This window comes from Siphateles boraxobius, unplaced genomic scaffold (assembly GCF_051911475.1).
Source record: "Siphateles boraxobius isolate OS27281-9 unplaced genomic scaffold, OSU_SipBor_1 22, whole genome shotgun sequence".
Taxonomy (NCBI): Eukaryota; Metazoa; Chordata; class Actinopteri; order Cypriniformes; family Leuciscidae; genus Siphateles; species Siphateles boraxobius.
The window spans coordinates 40161151-40183967 of NW_027508833.1; the positions used below are offsets into that span (position 1 = coordinate 40161151).

Consider the following 22817-nt stretch of genomic DNA (forward strand, 5'->3'; position numbering starts at 1 on the left):
ACTTTCAATTATAGAGTTTCCCGTTGAGAAAAAAAAAAATTAAGTAAAGACATAGGCTAAGTGTAGAAATCAACCAAACTGGAAAAAAAAAGTTAAAAGAGATGGAAGTTATAGAGGAAAAGGGTGTAAAGGTCCCAAATGCAGTCCTAATTAGTGGCCTAACTGAAACTCAAGTGGATGAGGAAGCATTGGTCTTTGTAAAACAGTACGGGTCATTTAACAGAATCATTCCATTAAGTGATCCCAGCTTAGAGTCAAAAAGGTCTGTGATAGTTGAGGTCAGCTCTGGGCTAGCCGTGCAAAACCTCCAGCGAATGCTACCATATGCTCAACAAGCGAAGAATAATCCTGATGTCTCTTCACATGTGACTGCTTTATCAATTATCTATTTTGAAAGGCTGGGACGAAACACAACCCAAACTTACCTAAAAGAGCTGAAAGAGCTGGCAAGTCGCAGTGGAGAGAATTTTGAGGATGTCTTGAAGGGCATGTTGGCTCATATCCAAGAGAGCGGGGTGTCAAACCAAAGTCCTGTACCTGTTCTTTCTGAAGATGATGACGCTTTACCTGCTCATTCAGCAGAACCATCCTTGACTGAGTTTTCTCTTAAGCCGTCTCAGACACCAATAAATTCTGCACGACATCACTCTGCTCCACAAGTGTCAGCCACAGGCTCATAATTCCTGCAAATCACCGTCAGTGATTTAAACCCACCTGGTGTGCAGAAAGTTGTAGTGGAGCATCTTGTATGCACCAGTGACTTAGCCATACCTGGAAACTCACCGTACGTAAAATCTGTGAGAGCCTTCTGTCCCCAGCAGCAGACATAGTAAAATCTGTTGGCCCGGCGGCATCACCTTCAACTTACATTCATCTTCTTGATTCTGCTTTCGCACCCATTGAAGATGGCGATGAGTTATTCGCCAAGTTTCTGAACGTATTTCAGAACCCGGGAGAACAACCTTCTACTTACTTGCAACGATTGCATGTGGCACTACAGACCACAATGCGGCGAGGTGGAGTCCTTGGATCAGAAGTAGACAAGCATCTGCTTAAGCAGTTTTGCAGACGATGTTGGGAAAATTCCTTGATTCTAGAGTTGCAATTGGAGCAGAAAAAGCATTCACCCCCATCCTTTGCAGAGCTAATGACCTTATTACGAACCGAGGAGAGCAGGCATGCTTCCAAAAGTGTACGAATGAAACAACATCTGGGAAATGTCAGGCAGCGTGCCGTAATGCAGTATCAAATAGCTACCAGAGATGACGATCTCTCTACTTCTGTCACTGCTCAGTTGGCAAGTCAGATAGCAGAACTTAAAAATCAGCTTGCGTTGTTAACTTTGAAGCAGTCCAAGGATAAGTCAAACCCAAAGTTGAACACTTTTAAGTCCTCAAATAAGTCACATGCCAGCAGTCCTAAAGAAAAAACAAGTCCCAGACAAATCTCCTCTAGCTAGGCCGAAGCCAGGCTATTGCTTCAGGTGTGGAGAGGATGGGCACATCGTAAGTTCTTGTTCAAATGACCCAAACCCTGTGTTGGTGTCGGAAAAGAGGAATGAGCTCACAAAGAGACAGCGTGAGTGGGACTTACGGAATGGCAGTGCTAAACCTCAGTTAAACTGACTGCAGTTTCCGTTGCAGGACGAATGGCAACTGGGATTGAGTCAAGTTGTCCCAAGTCTTTTAGGGCGCTGTCAGCCCAACCACAAGTAAAACCACGACAACCTGTTTTACCCAAGGGGTTAATTGGAGCAAAGTGCACTACACAAGTGAATGTTGCAGGTGTGATGTGTAATTGGTTACTTGACATGGGTTCACAGGTCACTACCATAACAAAATCCTTCTACAGTGAGAATTTGGACAATCAGTAGGGGTGGGAGAAAAAATCGATCCATCGATGCATCGCGATTCTCTCTCCAACGATTCTGGATCTATTCTGAGAATTCCAGAATTGATTCTGAGCTTAGTTTTTAACCAGATGTGCGATGACGTTGAGTTTGCTTTAGAAACACCCGTATTCTGCTTGCTTCCAATTCCTCACACACATACACCACTCGAACCTTCCGTAAAATAATCTTTCATAAAGTTCGGAAAGGTTGAAGCGAATTACAAGGACATTCACAGGCTTCATTGCACAGGATACGCTGTGAGAGACGCGCGCTTTCTTTGATGTTACACTTGAAGTGTGCTGTCTTGCCCGTCGCTATTTTCCTTACAAATGCTCTATGAAGTCATCATTTATGTGGTTTGGAATGCAGTGGACTTATATATTTAAAATATGAACCTCACTAACAGAAGGCTGCTTTCAATTTCAAATGCTGACGCGCGCTTTGTTTGTGAGACTGCTCGCGCATGCGGCTGTGCGACTCCGTGTAGTGGTTTAATGTACTTGTGCAAAATTAACGTAAACACAGCCAGTTATGTCTTAAGGGATTAAACGGACAGGACTCATCGCATTACTTCTTTTATTTCAAAAGAGATGCGTGCGTGAATGCAGCTTAATAGATCTCCCGCAGTCTATGATGTCATAGGAAAAAACAACAGTAAAGATGAAGAAAAATCACTCACAGTTCTTGAATGGAAAACGTTTAGATAATCTATAGGCTACTGAAAGCACTTTTTGTTTGTTGTTATATTTTTCTATGCTCCTCTTTATTATTTTTTATATTAGTTTAAAATTCTTAACATACAACTGTTTTAATAAAAAAAAATTAATTTGTAATTATTTTTTAAAAAGTACTTAATTACTTATGTAAACTAATGAATTAATAACGGGGAGAAAGGTAGATAAAGTATCGTTCTGGAATCGGATCGTGACTCCCAGAATCGGAATCGGATCGGATCGTGAGGTGACCAAAGATTCCCACCCCTAACAATCAGTCGATTAATTCCTTAAATGATCTTTTGGAAGTTGAGGGAGCGAATGGCCAAAATGTTCCTTACCTTGGTTACGTTGAGCTGACCATCACTTTCCCAAAGGACTTTGTGGGAGTTGACACAGAGGTATTTACTTTAGCCTTGATTGTCCCTGATCTTCCCTACACTTCTCAGCCTTCAGTGTTGATTGGCACAAACACTCTGGACAACCTGTATAAGAACTTTTCACAGCAGGAGACTCAATACTTTTCTCCCACTTATGGATATAAGCAAGTGCTTAAGATTTTGGAGTTGCGCCGGGCACAGAATGTCGAAGGAAATGTTGGATTTGTGCGGCTATCTGAGAACCAATCACAGGTGATTCCTGCCAGCCAAAGTGCAGTACTCTGTGGAGCAGCCTCTGTTGCTAGTTCACATTTAGACAAGTGGGTAATTGTTGAACATCCGTCTTGTTCTCCCCTACCTTGTGGTCTGATCGTCAATACATGTATGGTCACACTTGGAGACAACAGACATTGTCACGTGCCCGTTGTAGTTGCAAATCCTACCACACATGATATCACAATTCCTCCTAGATGTGTGGTGGCTGAATTGAAGGACGTCCAGTCTGTGTGCTCTGAAAAACCAGACCACGGGAATGTAGTAGAGCCCACTCCATAATCTTTTCTCAAGTTCAATTTTGGTGATTCGCCCATTCCGCCAGAATGGAAATTCAGATTTACAAAGCGGTTACAGGAGATGCCTGAAGTATTTTCTTTGCATCCCCAAGATTTTGGGTGCACCGATAAGGTCAAGCATCGGATCAATCTTGTTGATGAAACGCCTTTCAAACATCGGGCGAGGCCCATAGATCCGGAGGATCTCGAAGCTGTGAAGAAACACCTTCAGGAATTACTCAATGTGGGAGTCATACGAGAATCTCAATCTCCTTACTCGTCTCCCATTGTTGTAGTCAGAAAGAAAAGTGGCGACATTCGACTAAGCATAGACTACCGGAAATTAAATAAAAAAACCATCAAGGACGCGTACGCGCTCCCCAAACTGGAAGACACGTTCATGGCCTTAACGGGGTCTAAGTGGTTCTCAGTACTTGACCTAAAATCTGGTTATTACCAGATTGAAGTAGAAGAATCTAACAAGGCAAAAACATCTTTCGTGTGTCCACTAGGATTTTATGAGTTTAATCGTATGCCACAAGTGGTCATTCATGCCCCAAGCACCTTCCAGCGTATCATGGAGAAGTGTATGGCAAACATAAACCTTCGTGAGGTTCTGGTGTTCATAGATTACATCATCTTCTCCAAAGATTGGGAAGAACATGAGGAACGACTGACTAGAGTTCTAAGTAGACTTAAGGAGTATGGTCTCAAGCTTGCTCCAGAGAAATGTGTTTTTGCACAAACCTCGGTTAAATACCTCGGCCATATAGTGTCAGACCAAGGAGTGAAAACTGATCCCGACAAAGTAGCTGCTGTTAAAACCTGGCCGGTTCCTAAGAATTTGAAAGAGCTTCATTCTTTTCTTGGATTTGTGGGGTATTACAGACGTTTTATCAAAGACTTCTCCAGGAAAATGAAGCCTCCAAATGAGTTAACGTCAGGGTACCCTCCTACTCGACGGAATTTCAAGTCAGTGAGCAATGCCCAATACCGGAACCCTAAAGATCTCTTTAATGGCAGGTGGTCAACCGCTTGTCAGGATGCATTTGAATTAATCATCGAAGAGCTCACATCTGCACCGGTGCTGGCCTTTGCAAACCCCAGGTTCCATAAATCCTGCATACTGATATCAGGAGCAGGATGGGCAGGTCAGAGTAGTTGCCTATGCGAGCCGGGGGCTTTCGAGTAGTGAGTCCAAGTACCCTGCCCATAAATTAGAATTCCTGGCACTTAAGTGGGCAGTGGTAGAAAAGTTCCATGATTACCTTTATGGAGGCACTTTCACAGTTGTGACTCTCTACTGCTAAACTTGATGCAACTGGGTATAGGTGGTTGGCTGCACTTTCGACTTACAATTTCACACTGCAGTATAGATCCGGAAAGCAGAATATGGATGCCGATGGGTTGTCTCGTCGACCCAACGAGAAACTTCCGACTGATGAGGTTTCTCTGAAGGAACAAAACCGCATTCGTAATTTCACTGAACAGCTTACCAGTAACTCTAGTGAGCATGAACTTAGTGACTATGTGGTAAAAGCCATCTGTGAAAGTCGTCTTATCCAATGGCCAGAGTGTCCGAATGACTTCCCTGCTGGATTCGTCAGTTCTTTGGCAATGCAGGAAACCGCTGTACCTGATGCTTATGCGCAAGAGGATAACTGTGGAGGACTACCACTCATTCTTCATCTTACCCCGTCTGAATTTCAAAGTGCTCAGTTAGTCGATCCTTGCATCCGAGAGGTTATTGCACAACTTCAAACTGGAGAATCCCCTTCGAGTACCGTAAGGAATGCTCTTCCCAGATTGCCTTACCTCCTCAGGGAGAAAGACCGTCTCGAGTTACAGGATGGAATCTTATACAGAAGAAGAAACGTCGCTGGGAAAATAATGCACCAGCTCGTCTTGCCTGAAAAGTTCCATCTAGATGTTCTTAAATCTCTGCATGATGATCTTGGGCATATGGGTATTGATCGTACCCTAGACCTAGTACGAAACAGGTTCTATTGGCCCAAGATGACCTCCGACGTTGAGCACAAAGTTAGGACATGTGGTCGGTGCATACGAAGGAAAGTTTTACCTGGAAAAACTGCACCTCTTGTAAATATCTCCACCACTCGTTCTTTGCAACTAGTGTGCATGGATTTTCTAAGTCTAGAGCCTGATCATTGCAACACCAAGGATGTGTTGGTAATTACTGACCATTTTACCAAATATGCCTTAGCTATTCCCACTCCTAACCAAAAGGCCAAAACTGTTGCGAAGTGTTTATGGGAGCAGTTCATTTGCCATTATGAATATCCCGAGCGCCTTCACAGTGACCAAGGCCCTGACTTTGAATCACATCTAATCAAAGAGTTGTGTGAAATAGCTGGAGCGTGAAAGGTCAGGACAACACCATACCACCCGAGAGGAAACCCTGTTGAGAGATTCAATAGGACATTGTTAAGCATGCTTGGAACTCTAGAGAACAAAAAGAAAAGCTACTGCAAAGAGTATGTAAAACCCCTTGTTCATGCTTACAATTGTACTCGCAATGAGACCACAGGGTTCAGTCCTTACGAGTTGATGTTCGGGCGGCAACCTAGACTTCCTGTAGATCTGGCTTTCGGATTACCCTTGAAGAGTAAAGAAGTAACGCATTCACAGTATGTAAAGAATCTCAAGTCACATCTTGAAGAAAGTTTCCGTATTGCGAGTGAAAATTCCAAGAAAATGGCTGAAAGAAACAAGACTCGTTATGACAAATCTGTGAGAGCATCAACATTGCACAAGGGAGACTGAGTTTTGGTCAGGAGTGTTCGACTCAGGGGAAAGAACAAACTCGCTGACAAATGGGAAGGAGTGGTCTATGTAGTCATAGACCAACATGGTGATTTGCCAGTGTATAAAGTATGCCCTGAGACACAAACAGGACCCATCCGTACATTACATCGGGACTTGTTACTCCCTTGTGGAACTCTTCCATCTGAAATTAAAGGATGTGAAATCCAAAGTCCAGTTTCCAAGTGCAGAACCCGCAGTGAGGCAGTCTGTAGACGTCCTGAGGAAACAGAGGAAATCCCTGACTCTGAGGAAGGATGTTGTTCAGCACCTCAAATTGATATTGTGAATGAGTCTTTCGTGGTTCACACTTCTGAAGTGACTAACCAAACAGAGCAAGAACTGTGATTCCATCACCTGAAGTAAACTTAGAGATCAACCAATGAGTTCAAAGTGAATTACCTGGAAGGGAACTTCAGGTCATTAATGACTTACCTGTGATTGAACCTGTGAATCCTAGAGCTGACTTACCTGAAAATCCTGAAGTCCAACCTGAAAGAGAAAAGGATGCGGAAATGAGTCATTCACCTACCTTGGGGTCGCAGGATCCGAATCATAATGGAGAATCATTCATCCAGGAACCCAGTTCAGAGAAAAAAAGGCTAATGGTTGGAGAAGAACCATATGAGGCAGAGATGGATGAGACTGAATTGAGAAGATCTGTCCGACATCGAGAGAAACCTAAAATTCTGACTTACCCCGAACTAGGGAATCCCTTGGTGACCATAGTTCAATCCCTCCTTCAAGGTCTAAATGTTGCTCTCCCAGAATCCCTGCAAGATTTCTCGCAAATTGGACACCCCGCAACTCGGGGGTATGCACCTGTTGGTGATATGCAAAGGGACTTGCATACATCTAAGAGGGGAGGGTGTAACCCAGACACAATTTTGTACATTTGCAGTCTATATTAAAGGGTTAGTTCACCCAAAAATGAAAATTAAGTCATTAATTACTCACCCCCATGCTGTACTAACCCCGTAAGACCTTCGTTCATCTTCGGAACACAAATGAAGATATTTTTGATTAAATCTGAGAGGTGGATCACTGCTACATAGGCTGCCTGAGGGAATGAAACTTGACGGCCCAGAAAGTCATTAAAGAACATGTTTAAATATTCCATGTGCCTACAGTGGCTCAACTATAAGTTTATCAAGCGACGAGAATACTTTTTTTCCGAAAAAAAAAACACATAAATAACAACTTTATTCGACTATTCCTTTTCTTCCTTGTGGGCCTGAGACGAGAGTTCAAGAGATTTCCACGACGCATGCGCGAGAACTGAGAAGAGGACGTTCTTCTTCTAATACTTCTTGTTCAGTTCTCGCGCATGCGTCGTGGAAATCTCTTGAACTCTCGTTTTGAACTCTCTCTTTCATTCCCTCAGGCAGCCTATGTAGCAGTGATCCACCTCTCAGATTTAATCAAAAATATCTTCATTTGTGTTCCGAAGATGAACAAAGGTCTTACGGGGTTGGTACAGCATGGGGGTGAGTAATTAATGACTTAATTTTCATTTTTGGGTGAACTAACCCTTTAAAGTAAATTGTTCTAAAACAATTAAAGACACTCAAAATATAAATCTATTTAATGACATATTTAATTAAATATGTATGTGAGTGGACAGCAAATAAAACAAAATCTTGTGATAATGTACAAGTTTATTTTAATATGTAAATCATATATTTTATTATTCATATAGTGATATGTAAATTATTGCAGCAGCTTTCAACTAATGAGATTTGGGAATAGCACTGCAGATGTTAGGCCTCCAATCAGGAAAACAGGCCGCAGCATTAACTCCGCCCCTGTGAGCAACGCAGATTGAAAAGATACAGAGACGCAGATCAAGAGAAAAAGAGGAAATAGAACACAGAGAGGAGAAAGTGTTTTAGAAGATTAATTGTGAAATATTTACAAGAAGTCTTAGAGTTTTCATTTGAGAATAAGTTTATGTTATAATTACATCGATTGAGAAACTTTGTTTGGATACTTACCGTGCGTGAAGTCCGGTTGAATCAGTAGATGCTGGATATAAAGCTAACGCTAATGAAGCAGCTCATCGTGGTTTATTAGGTGAAACCTGGAAAGATAAACACATGAACAAGAACAGTTAATTAAAAGAGGAATCGGCCAGTTTTTGCATGTATTTGTTCTATACTGTGGACTTCGTTTTTGGTGCGGATGCATCGAGTCGCGTGACGAGTTAAGGAAGAAGATGGCGAGCCACCCGTAAAACAAACCGAACTTGGATCTGTTTCTCACTTTCCTTTGGATTTGCATCGTTTCAACGTTTGCTGTGTTAATTGCTGGGCCGAAACAGCTGTCCTCACTCAAGGCCTCATTATGCCTCTGCGTCAACTCCACGGCGTAGCTACGCCGTCACTCCTACGGCGTCGTGGCCGTTTTATGGTTCTGCGTCAGGTTGCGTTGCATCGCGGTGCATCTAACCAATCACAGCCCTTGCGGTCTGCGTCGCCTCAACGCATAGTTACAATATTTTGGAGGTGCACGTCGAGCTACGGCGGAGGGGTCGGAGAGGAGTTTGCGGCGACGCAGGGGGGTCTGCGGGGGTACGCCGTCGATTCAACGCATCAAGAAGCATAAAACAGGCTTCAGGCGTTAGAAAGCACTATCTATGTAGTGTGCGCGCTGTCGCGGAAGCGCCAGCGGAAGCGCTCAGTCTCATCGTGTGAAGACCGACTCGGGTAAAGACATCGACTCTACCTGTGCGACCAGAGTGCGAATTACCCCACCATAATTGGCGGGTACTGCTCCTTGACTTCTTCTATGACCATCATGGTCCACTACCATATCAATCCCCACCGTGATCGCCAAGTGCAACATGTGTTGTGCAACACACATACAAGGTCTAAACCAGTGATGGCGCCAGGGGGGAGCTAGGTGGTGCTGTAGCTCCCCCTATAGTAGCCATAGCAACCGCCCAGCACCCCCAAGAAATGTCTGTAATTTTTATAATAATAATTAAAAAATATATACAGGTCCTTCTCAAAAAATGTGCATATTGTGATAAAGTTCATTATTTTCCATAATGTAATGAAAAAAATTAAACTTTCATATATTTTAGATTCATTGCACACCAACTGAAATATTTCAGGTCTTTTATTGTTTTAATACTGATGATTTTGGCATACAGCTCATGAAAACCCAAAATTACTATCTCAAAAAATTAGCATATCATAAGAAGGTTCTCTAAACGAGCTATTAAACTAATCATCTGAATCAACTAATTAACTCTAAACACCTGCAAAGGATTTCTGAGGCTTTTAAAAACTCCCAGGCTGTTTCATTACTCAAAACCGCAATCATGGGTAAGACTGCCGACCTGACTGCTGTCCAGAAGGCCATCATTGACACCCTCAAGCAAGAGGGTAAGACACAGAATGAAATTTCTGAACAAATAGGCTGTTCCCAGAGTGCTGTATCAAGGCACCTCAGTGGGAAGTCTGTGGGAAGGAAAAAGTGTGGCAAAAAACGCTGCACAACGAGAAGAGGTGACCGGACCCTGAGGAAGATTGTAGAGAAGGACCGATTCCAGACCTTGGGGGACCTGCGGAAGCAGTGGACTGAGTCTGGAGTAGAAACATCCAGAGCCACCGTGCACAGGCGTGTGCAGGAAATGGGCTACAGGTGCCGCATTCCCCAGGTCAAGCCACTTTTGAACCAGAAACAGCGGCAGAAGCGCCTGACCTGGGCTACAGAGAAGCAGCACTGGACTGTTGCTCAGTGGTCCAAAGTACTTTTTTCGGATGAAAGCAAATTTTGCATGTCATTCGGAAATCAAGGTGCCAGAGTCTGGAGGAAGACTGGGTTTCTGACCTGTTTCTTAATGGTCGAACTTCTTCGGGCCGTCATCTTGTTCCGGGTCCGACTCCGGTTCAAATTGGTATGGCAACACTACAGATGTGTCCTGAGAGACTCCCGCTGGCATTTTTTCGCCAAAATATACCATCAACTGTTGTCAAGGCAACACTCCACGTGCATTGTCAAAAACTCCCCAAAGAACAGAGGGGCGGAGTCAGCAAGTTCATTATCATTTAAAGGCATAAGCACTGAAACGCGTGCTGAAAACAGAGCTGTTTTTGACCATGTAAAATTAGTTTTCTTAAAATACTAATGAGAATTTTTAATAAAAGTATATTACAAAGTTTTCATTTAGACCCTAAAGATTCATATTAACTTGTACAAAAATGGCATTATATGACCCCTTTAAGACCTTTTAACCAACTTGATGCTGTTGAAAAAGTCCCATTTAAGTGTTAATTTGATTGAATCAGGACTGGTTGTGTTTAGTCCAGCTCAACCACATTACAGTATAAATACATTTAATATATTTGATATATTTTCAGGAATTAGGAATTTCACGCAGGCCTTGTTGGTATTGGATAACGTTTTGCTTCAATAAATAACATTTTCTTTTACAAACTGTACTTTGTGTTTACTCAGGTAATCTTTATTTGAAGAACAAGAAATTTCTTTGAAATTGAAGATATCAGGATGTGGGCAAATTCTTTTCACTGTATTATATGATTATATCACTGTATTGTCTTCTCTTCTTCTCTTCACTGTAATCTTGTGTTTTATGTGTTTTGTTCAATTCTAGGAGGAGCTCAATACAGCACTGAAGTCCTTACAAGAGAAACTGAAACGCAATGAAGAAATGAAAGGAGAGTTTGAGAAAACTGTTCAACACATCAAGGTGAGGAAACAGAATCAAGAGTCATGTATAGTATCACTGTATACAGTTATGATTTAATATAATGGATTCCAGTTGTTTATTTCTGTAAATGACGAGCATCAATCTGCTTCTGGATCCGTTATATGTCGGGTATCCGTGTTTATCTCTGATATGAAGGATGTGAAGTGTTGATGTGTGTCGATTGAGATGATTGAAGTGAATGTGATGTGATTTCAGGCTCAAGCTGAGCACACAGAGCGTCAGATTAAACATCAGTTTGAGAAGCTTCGTCAGTTTCTCAGAGATGAAGAAGAAGCTACAGTCACTGCACTGAGGGAGGAAGAGGAGCAGATGAAGCAGAGGATGAAGGAGAAGCTGGATGAGATGAACACACACATCTCAGCTCTTTCACACACAATCAAAGACATGGAGGAGATGATGAAAGCCAATGACGTCTGCTTTCTGAAGGTCTGATTTCAGATCATTGGTTGATCATTGGTTGATTGATTGAGTTCTTGATGATAATGGTGTGTTTGTTCTGCAGGAGTTTCCAGTCTCAATGGAAAGGTGAGTGATCTGCTCCTGTCTCTGGTCTCTCTGGTTCTGATCCAAAGCCACTGCAGTTCTGACTACTGAATGTTCTTCCAGAGTCCAGAGCCCATGGCCGGATCCGGAGATGGCTTCTGGAGCTTTGATTCATGTGCCACGATACTTGGGCAACCTGCCGTTCAGAGTCGTGAAGAAGATGCAGGACATCGTCCAAAATAGTGAGTCTGATAGTAGTAGTAGTAGTAGTAGTAGTAGTGTAGTAATACTTTATTAATCCCCAAGGGGAAATTCTTTGTCACAATTGCCCACATATATAATAAACAACACTAAAGATTATAAAAAATATTTCCGTTGTTCCAGTGAACAGGGAGATAAATAACAACAAGAATATTACCCATTAAAAAAAAAAAAAAAAAAAAAAAGATCAGATTAAACAGATGATGTTGCACAGCAACCAAAATATTAACAATTTAAAAACTAGCTAATGGTTCCTGTGTCAGACACTTAGAGGGAAGAATTATAAAGCTTGATGGCCACTGGCAGAAATGACTTCCTGTAGCTCTCTGTGGTGCATTTTGGTAAATAAGTCTTGCACTGAAAGTGCTCCTGTGTTTGAGTAGCAGATCATATAGTGGATGGGAGACATTATCCAAGATGACATTCAGTTTGGACAGCATCCTCCTCTCTGACACCACCGATAAGGAGTCAAGCTCAACCCCCACCACATTACCGGCTTTATGGATCAATTTATTCAGTTTATTCGCATCTGCCTCCCTCAGTCTGCTACCCCAGCATGCGACCACATATAGGATAGCACTAGCTACCACCGATTCATAAAACATCCTCAGCATCGTCCTGTCAATGTTAAAGGACCTTAGCCTCTTCAAAAAATAGATCCGGCTTTGGCCCTTTTTGTAAAGTGCTTGAGTGTTCTTGGCCCAGTTCAGTTTATTATCTATGTGCACTCCCAGATATTTATAATCCTCCACAATGTCCACAGGGACCCCCCCGATTGAAACAGGGGTCACTGGTATCTTTGTTCTCCTAAGATCCACAACAAGTTCTTTGGTCTTTGTCACGTTGAGCTGCAGATGGTTCCGATCACACCGTGTAACAAAGTCCCTCACCACAGCTCTACTCAGTCTCGTCACCCCTAATTATACAACCACAACAGAATCGTCAGAAAACCTCTGCAGATGGCAAGATTCAGTGTGATAGTTGAAGTCGGTGGTGTAAATAGTGAAGAAGAAGGGAGAGAGTACAGTCCCCTGCGGGGCTCCGGTATTGCTGATCATGATGTCTGATACACAGTGTTGAAGGCGTACATACTGTGGTCTACCAGTAAGGTAGTCAACAATCCAGGACACGAGGGGGGCATCCACCTTCATTGCCGTCAGCTTCTCACTCAGCAAGGCCGGCCGGATGGTGTTGAAAGCACTGGAGAAGTCAAAAAACATGACCCTCACAGTGCTAGCCGGCTTGTCCAGGTGGGCGTAGATGCAATTGAGCAGGAAGATGATGGCATCCTCTACTCCCAGTCGAGACTGGTAGGCGAACTGGAGTGGGTCCAGTAAAGATTTAACTATGGGCCGCAGCTGGTCCAGGACCAGTCTCTCCATGGTCTTCATCATGTGGGAGGTCAGTGCCACAGGTCTGTAGTCCCTGCAGTTACTTGGACTTTGGCACAGGAATGAGGCAAGATTTTTTCCATAGCACAGGGACTCTTTGGAGACTCAGGCTTAGGTTGAAGACACGATGAAGCACTCCACATAGCTGGGAGGCACAGGCTTTGAGCACTTCGGGACACACACCATCAGGGCCAGCAGCCTTATCAGAGTGTAGTCTCCTCAATTGTCTTCTTACCTGGTCCACAGTTAGACGAACAGAAATCAGAGGTGGAGAAGGTGGAGAGTTGGAGTCATCATCCTGAAGAGAGCTATTAATCTGAGGGCTGGAGGATGGGGGTGTAAGAATCTCCCCTGGGGAGGGGGGAGGACAATGAGGTAGAGGTGGAGGAGGGGAGAGTAGTTGGATTGAAGGTCTGTATGCCTCCTTAACGTTAGCATACAGCAAGTCCAAGGTTCTCTCTTCTCTAGTATGGCATCTTACATACTGAGTAAAATTTGTTAGTGTGGTGTTCAGATTAACATGGTTGAAGTCACCGGAGATCACTATGAGGGTACTCGGGTGTTGAGTCTGGAGTTCAGCTATGGCGGAGTAGATAACGTTACACGCTGATGTCGGGTTTGCCGATGGCGGAATGTAAACAACAACGGTGATGGCATGTGAAATTACTCGTGGCAAATAGTATGGCCGAAGTCCCACAGAAAGTAGTTCAGTGTCCGGGCCACATATACGCTGTTTAACCGTAATGTGACCGGGATTACACCATCTGTTGTTAACAAGAACGGCAAGACCCCCACCTTTGCACTTACCGCTCTCAGTGCAGTCCCTGTCCGCTCGAACAATCTGAAAGCCGTCGATGGAGACGTTGTGATCAGGAATATCCGAGTGCAGCCAAGTCTCCGTGAAGCACATTAAACTACACTCCCGAAACTCCCTCTGACTCCGGGCTAACGCTGTTAGTTCGTTCATCTTATTCGCCAATGATCTCACATTGCCCATGATGAGACAGGGGAGACACGGTTTAAATCTCATTCTCCTAAGTCTCTGTTGTCTGGATCCCCTCTTCCCTCGCCATTTCGTTCCTCCTCTGCAACCTCTGTGTGTCTTCTTCCAGATCTCTCTGGGGATGTCTGTGGGCATAGGCGCCGCGGTTGACTTCAGCGCGATCATCTGTATCCGATTGTAAACAAGGCGGCAATGAAGTTGCTGCACACCAAATCTGTGGTTTTCCAACACTCTCTCACATTGCATGATGAGAGAAAGTCAAGTTTAAATTACTTGTAGACCGCAATCGCACATGAAAGTTTAAAAGAAAGTTAAGAGTTAATAATAAGGCAACGAACAACTGGGCAACTGCGACAGGCTGCATGCACGCTATAGATAGATAGATAGATAGATAGATAGATAGATAGATAGATAGATAGATAGATAGATAGATAGATAGCCAAGTCAGAACAGTCTGAAGGTCTGAGTCGAGTCTGGTGGTTTTTAGGAGGAGTTACAATTAGAAAACTTAGTCTCAGAATAATAACTGGAATGCACATTTTCTTAATAAGGAAATGAGTGGTGCTTGCCGTGCGAAACTACACTGCCCATGCTGGCATGTTTTTAGCACGATGTTAACACGATTAGCATGTTGTTATCATGATGCTAACATGGTCAACATGTTGCTTGCATGTTTTAACAATATGCTAATATGATTGCCATGATTCTAGCATGATTAACATGTTGCAAGCATGATGCTAATACAATTAACATGTTGGTAAACAAGATGTTAACATAAGCATTTTTCTAGCATGTTGCTAACACAATCACCATGTTGATTGCATGTTTTAACAAGATGCTAACATAATTACCATGATGCTAGCATGATTAATATGTTGCTAGCATAATGTAAATGTGATTAACATTTTGCCAAACAAGATGCTAACATGAAAAGCATGTTGCTAGCATGATGTTAACACACTCACCATGCTCCTTGAATGTTTAACAAGAAGCTAACATGATTAGCATGATGTTAGCATGATTAACATGTTGTTAACATGGTGCTAACATGATTAGCATGCTGCTACTGCACTTTAGTTAGCATTGTTACACGTTTTAACACTTAGCTAATCACTATTAGCATGTAGCTATTCACTGCTAGCATGTGTAGCATGATGGAAGTCCTGTTTTCTAGAATTAGTCAAAAGAGCCAATCGCCAATCGTTTGCTGAACATTTGCTGACAACTCCTGACATTCAGATGTAAAGATATCCCTCTTTGAATTTGGCATGCCAGGGTGCACGACAGTGGTTGCTAGGGTGTGGCAAGGAAGTGTTGAAGGTGATTCATTATTGGCTGTTTTCTGCCCAGACTCAAACGAGATCACCCTCATGTTTCTATGACAATTCTATCCAAATATATCCCTTTGATCTCCTTCAATGGAAATCTATGTAACCTGTTGCTATAGTGCCCTAAATAGTTGCTAGGGCGGTTTTACAGCTTCACAATGATCCTGAGAGACTGATTGGTCGTCTGAGTAAAATGAGCCCGCCCCCTTGTCTCTCATTCAGGCCCTTAGCGTCGAGAACGACGATTGGTATGGCGCTTCAGTCTTCTACTGTCGAGGAAGTCTTTGTACTGCTGGCAAGGGTACAATACAATACAAAATCCCAATAGTGCAGCAGATTAATGGCATATTTCAAGAGAATCGTTCAAATTGGTATAGAAGCATGAAATTTGGCACGGATACTCTCCAAGGGTAATTTTTTGTGAAAAAGGCGTTGGCCAGCCAAAAATTCAATATGGCGGCCATTTTTTCAAGATGGCCGCTATTTCTGTCAAATGCTCATTGTCAATTGTTCAAACAGTGATATCATGTAGGCATAACATTTTGTGAAAATACTCTCTTCAGAATGTTGTTTTGGAAAACAGTGCTTGTCCCTCAAAAATTCAAGATGGCAACCATTTTTCGAGATGGCCGCCATTTTTCTTGAATACTTACATATTTTTTTCAAATGGTGATGCTATCATGAAATTTGGTACAAATATTCTTTAAGGAACATTATCATGGAAAAAGGTGTGTGCCACTCAAAAATTCAAGATGGCGACCATTTTCAAGATGGCCATAGAATGTACATTTCCAGAAGAAAATGTGAGTGGGTGCTTGCAGTGGCAAAACTCGCCACTCGGTTGCTAGGGTGTGGTACATGATTGCATACGAGCCAACAAACATGTCTGTACGATGTTCTGGTGCCAAGATATGGCTTATTCATGTGTTCAGGTGGTTGCTAGGTGGTTGCTAGAGTGTTCTGGGTCGTTGCTATGGTGTTTGTAGGCGGTTGCTAGGGTATTCTGGGTGGTTGCTATGGTGTTGGTAGGTGGTTAGTGGACTATCTGCTTCGCCATGGCCGCCCGAAGGGCCTGCTCCGCCCTGGTAACCTACACAGTCTGCACCACCCTGGACCTCAGCCAGGACTCCTGATAGGCATGAACCTCCCTGGCTCAACCCTCCCTGGCTCAACCCTCCCGTCCCTCCCTGGTCAATGCTTGGGACTTGATTAACTTTCATATTTGGTTCTGTTTTGGCTCCCCTTTTCCCCCTTCTTGGTCTCTGTTTTTGGTGTATCTGACTTGTCTGCTGTGGTGTTGGGTTGTGTATGTTTTTGTTCCCGTCTCGGTTTTATGTCTCTCTTTAGGAACGCCACGTGGCGTCCCTTTAGAGGGGGGTAATGTCAGGATTCTGTCACTTCTGTCTGGTCTTATCTTAGTTGGTGACAGAGGTCTGACATTCCCGGTTTGTCATGTTCTTGTGTTCTAGTTCTGTTTATTGTGAGCACATGGCTTGTCATGTGTTTCCTTTCTGCCATGTGCTCTCCTGTCTATTGTCAGCCCCTCCCATCTCGTTACCTGTTAATTGTATTATCTCCCTCACCTGTCTTGCTTGTTACCTTCTGTCATTTGTTCCCTATTTAGTGTTTGTGTTTGCACAATCCCTTGTGTTTGCAGTCCTGTGTTGGTTCGTTATTATCTGTTTCCCTTGTGTTTCCTGTGTCTCAGTTTTGGTTTTCAGTTTTCATGTTGTTTTGTAGTCATTTAATTAAACTTACCTTCCTGCACTTGAATCCTCGTCTTCCTTATTTTCTTCATCATGTGACAATTTCATGGGCCGCCCTACACCATATTAAGTCAATGGGGCAACTTTCGGCAGCTCCTGTCCCCCAGGGGTGCAACTTTTACCCCATTGTGAGGTATGTTCTTACAGAGCCTGCCAGCCTCTTCAAATGTGGTAAACCGCACTTTTCTGCGAAATCCTCGCTCGGAGCTATGAATCGTCAAAGTTTGTCGCAATGTTAAGTCTATGGGATTTTTTTCGGTCGCTTTTTCGTCCCTGGGGCGAACATCGTACCCCTGATCACTTATAAAAGTCATAGCACACCATTTCTGAATAATCCGCACGATTTGTTGCCTCATTCGTGGGTCTGTGACAAAAGCTGCGGGAGGAGATGCGGGTTGGGGACAAAAGTTGGGGCTTTGCCTTTGGCAATGGCGGCCATCTTGAAAATTGGCCGCCACATTGAATTTACGAGTGGCCAACGCCTTTTTCCAAAATAGTGGCCCTTAGAGAGTATCTGTGCCAAATTTCATGCTTCTATACCAAAGTGAACGATTTTTTTTACTAATCTGCTGCACTACAATGCAATTTACCATAGTAGGAGAAACACATGCGTTTCATGGACCGGCCTTCACCTTCATAGTATGTCTATGGGAAACTTTGAGCGCCTCTTGCCCCCCAGGGTGAACGTGATTTCACCAAGTACCAAATGTTTCTGGATAAACATATTTGTTGATCCTGGAACAACTTTCAGATCAAACAATCAGATTTGAGGGACAAGTTTACAGTTTATGTCAAGTATAGGCTTAGAATCAGGGTTATGTGCTTCAACATCATTTCCCTCTGATTTTAGGGAAAAGTTATGGGTAGGGTTAGGTTTAGGGGTAGGAATAGGGTAAGGACAAAATTTTCGGACAGGAATGTTATTCCAGGATCAACAAAATATGTTGATCAAGGAACATGTCTTGGCAAAATCACGGTGACCGTCCCTGCCCCCCAGGGGTGCAACTTTTACCCCAGTGTGAGGAATGTTCTTACAGAGCCTGCTAGCCTCTTCAATTGTGGTAAATTACACGTTTCTACGAAATCCTCACTCTGAGCTACGACTCTTCAAAGTTGTCTTAATCTTAAGTCTAAGGGATTTTTCGCCCAATTTTACACTGTCCCGCCGATCACTTAGAAACGTCACGACACCATTCCTCAATAATGCGCACAATTGGACGCCTCATTTATGGGTCTATGACAAACGGTGCAGGAGGAGCTGCGCCAAACTTTTGTCCAGAAGAATAATAATGATACTAATAATAATTAATGTCAAACACAACAGACTGTCGGAATAAACTGTTTTAAACTGATACACAGACTATAAGAGGCAATAAAATGAAGATGATCAGAAGCTGCTGAACATCAGACACACACTTACAGTTTTACATCTACTGCATAAATCTCAACATCTCATTGATTTATTATTTTAACTTTCCTAAAGTATCAGTTTCTCTTGATGGACACAAATGTCTGAATCTCATATTTAATGTTTGTAGTTGATGCCGTTAAATGCTGATGATAAAAACGAGTGTGAAACTAATAACAGCACTGACAGTGATCAGAGGAAAAGGAGTTTGATCAACAGGACGAGTGTCATAATTCATAATAATCTGTGTTGGGTTCATTATATGAAGATCAGAATAAAAGCATGTGTTGATTGTGTCTCATCAGCTCCTGTGATTCTGGATCCAAACACTGCAGATCCACGTCTCGTCCTGTCTGATGATCTGACCAGTGTGAGATACAGTGAGAACTATCAAACTCTTCCTGATAATCCAGAGAGATTTAACTGTTATTCCTGTGTTCTGGGTTCAGAGGGTTTTAACTCAGGAACACACTGCTGGGATGTGGAGGTTAAAGAGAGTAAACTCTGGACTCTTGGAGTAACTACAGCATCAAACCAGAGGAAGGGACTCGTTTTCTTAAACACTGATGTCTGGAGTGTGGAGTACGGATGTACTGGAGGTTCTGGTTTTCGTGTTAAACAGAAGTGTGATCGTGTGAGAGTGAATCTGGACTATGACGGAGGAAAAGTGTCGTTCTCTGATCCTGTAACTAACACACATCTACACACATTCACAAACACCTTCACTCACACAATCTTTCCATTCTTCCGGTGTGGTTATTCTTCCTCTCTGCGGATCTTACCGGTCAATAGTCAGTAAACGTCACTCCTGTAGATCTGGATCTTCTGTTTTCATCATGTTTCCAATATTTAATCCATATCTCATGAGTGAGAGTGCTGTAGATCTGAGTATCAGTACGGCTGCTGTGATTGGCCGGTGATGATCACATGACTGATATCCAGCACTACAGCAACACTCACACTCTCATGTTGCTTGAACAGATTAATAAACAACAGTGAAGTTTGTCACTTTGCTCATTTTCACATCATTATATAATATTTTTTTCTATAAACTGAGCCTAATTCTACACATGCACAGTTTCAATGAATTTATAAATAAATAATTGTTTATTTCAGTTTAAATTATCATTTAAGTACATGGATGTAAATGATAAACAATAACATTTATTTCTCAATCAATTTCAGTTGTTTATGATTTATGCGGAATATGAAAATGGTTAATTATTGGTTAATTATTAATTAGGAATTGTGAAAACTCAAACGTGTCAAGCATAGTTTTGGTTTGTTTTTCTGGGTTAATAATTGTAGAGAAGTCCCTAATGTGATATCATTTACAGTTTTTTACAGTCGCTAGGACACATTTCTCAATACTTAAGTCACTTTTTCAAAACTCTTCACACAGTTCTCCAAACCAACTTTCAGCTCGGCACAGCAGTTCATTTCACTTTCAAAATGCACTAAAACTACCAAATCACTTCATACATGTCTCAAATCAACATATTCTTCCAGAACACTACTAAAGGTTGATAGACAACAAACACACTTTGTCACCCACAAAACAATGACCTAAAAAACACTAACAACAGGTAGCATTATACAATGTTTTCTTCTGTAAAACAAGCACACCTCGCTACTGTTTAGAATTCACTGCAATTTATTTTACTGGAATGAATCAGATATGATGCAGAATGCTTCAATATATTTTGTCTTTTTTTTTTTTTGCACAGAATAATTCCAAAATACAATAATTTACACACAATCCATGATACAGATACAATAGGAATCAGCTGTGGTTGGTCCGATTGTCCAATTGTTTTTATAGCATTTCATTTTTAGATTCAAAATATATTTCATTATACAGTTTTTTTATTCGCTTTGGTACTATTTTCACAAGTAAGGTGTACATTTTCAAAACTCTTAGTACAAAAATCAAAACTGATCACACTTGTAACGCAGCTAGTCATTCTTTCAAAACCTGATATAATGCTTTTAGTCAGTTGCACATGTTTTCAGTCCACATAATCATTGTTTCAAACACAAGATTATTGTAATATGTAATGAGAACATTTGGTTTAATCACCGAAACACAACAGTATGATCTTCTTTCAGTTTAGTACTTTTAACAATCAGTTCATCCAACAGCAAACAATGCAAGATACATGTTTCAAATCGGCCTTAGAAGTGCTAAAATTTATATGCTACAGTACTATAAAAGACAGATTACACAGTTTTCACATTAGGCAATACACTTACATTACCCAACATTTACATAATCTGTAATTTCCAAAATATCCATCCTATGTGTATATCAAGTGAAGGATCAATGAAGACATCCTCTACAATCATTTGAGCAAATTAGTTTTTATTCTTCAGATATAATTGTAACATAGGTATACGTTCTATAATGAAATGTAACGTAATGAGAACAAAACATAACATTTAGTGCACACATTACATTAATTTGGATCAAGCCTGTCTTGAGCATTTGGCCATAGATTCTCGTCCACATCACAATGAATGTTATCATTGTTCATGCACCTTGGGAAAAACCTTTTGGCGTGACGAATCCATGCTTGACATTGGTCTACACTGATGTCATCACATGCTTCATCCATGGCCTGAAGGAGGGTGGCACGCTCAAGGGGTCGGCGATCATAGACCTTCCACCTCCATGCTGAAAAAAATTCCTCAATAGGGTTGAGGAAAGGAGAGTATGGAGGCAGGTAGAGGGTCATGAATCGGGGATGGGCCTGAAACCATGCTTGAACTACCTCTGCATGGTGGAACCTGACATTGTCCCACACAATTACATAGGTGACCCTTTCACCTTGACAGGCCGGCTCAATTTCATTGAGAAACTCAATAAGATGTGCAGCATTATAGGAGCCAAGTAATGGCCTACGTCCTACGACACCATCTTCAGAGATAGCTGCGCACATGGAGATGTTTTCTCCACGTTGTCCAGGCACTTGGACTGTGGCCCGTTGGCCGATGATGTTCCGTCCACGGCGACGAGTTTTGGCCAGGTTAAAGCCCGCTTCATCAACAAAAATGTACTTGTGATGGTTCACATCAGCGTCAAGCACCATAACCCTCTAAAAAATATATTTTGGTTAGTTCTTTTTACAGTGTTGTTCCATATACATATGACATAAGTGATGCATCAAATAGTAACAGTAATACAATATATAGTGCTGTACCTGAACATACTCAGCCCTTAGTTGTTTCACCCGGTAATTGTTTCTCTCAAAAGGCACCAGGTAAATTTGTTTCATTGATACCTGGTGCCTCTTCAAAAGGCGGCCTACTGTTGGTAGGCTGATGGATGCCACATTGGCAAAGGTGTCATTGTTCTCCTCAATTGCCTGCTTTATTTCTGACAGCCGTATATCATTTCTGGCCCTCACCATTTCCACCACTGCCAACTCTTGCTGATCGGTCAGCACACGGCCGCGGCCACCACTATGGGGTTTTTTGTCAATCCTAAGCATAGAACAGAGTATACTGTCAATAAATCATACTGTACCAATACTGTTACATGTCTGATGAATTTACATGCATTACAATTTACTGTAAATGTAATACTGTAGTATACGTCCTCCACACTTACCGGTTTTCTTGGCGAAAAGTTCGGATGATAGAATTGACAGTTGATCTTTTTAGATTTGGATCAACTAATCTGGCAGCCTCTGCCATAGTAAGGCCTCGGTTCACCACATGATCAACGATGATGGCCCGGACTTCATTAGAGACAACAGTTCTGCCTCCCTCTCTCTGATGACCAACCCTTTGACGGGCTCCATGCCCACCTCTCTCACCTCTCTGACCTCTCTGCCCACCTCTCTCACCTCTCTGACCTCTTTGCCCACCTCTCTCACCTCTCTGACCTCTTTGCCCACCTCTCTCACCTCTCTGCCCACCTCTCTGCCCACCTCTCTCACCTCTCTGACCTCTTTGCCCACCTCTCTCACCTCTCTGACCTCTTTGCCCACCTCTCTCACCTCTCTGCCCACCTCTCTGCCCACCTCTCTCACCTCTCTGACCTCTTTGCCCACCTCTCTCACCTCTCTGCCCACCTCTC

General features: G+C 42.5%; 1 protein-coding gene across 1 annotated transcript in view; it reads left to right on the forward strand.

Moving 5' to 3' along the window:
- The window catches only part of LOC143747373 (nuclear factor 7, ovary-like), a 37897-nt gene extending 17602 nt beyond the window's left edge, over positions 1 to 20295 (forward strand). The window contains exons 2-6 of the mRNA XM_077240141.1: positions 10980 to 11075; positions 11292 to 11522; positions 11599 to 11621; positions 11703 to 11821; positions 19042 to 20295. Of these exons, the coding sequence (XP_077096256.1) occupies positions 10980 to 11075; positions 11292 to 11522; positions 11599 to 11621; positions 11703 to 11821; positions 19042 to 19535 (963 nt within the window). The 3' untranslated portion in view covers positions 19536 to 20295. The remainder of the gene's footprint in view (positions 1 to 10979; positions 11076 to 11291; positions 11523 to 11598; positions 11622 to 11702; positions 11822 to 19041) is intronic.
- Positions 20296 to 22817: the final 2522 nt, after the last annotated feature.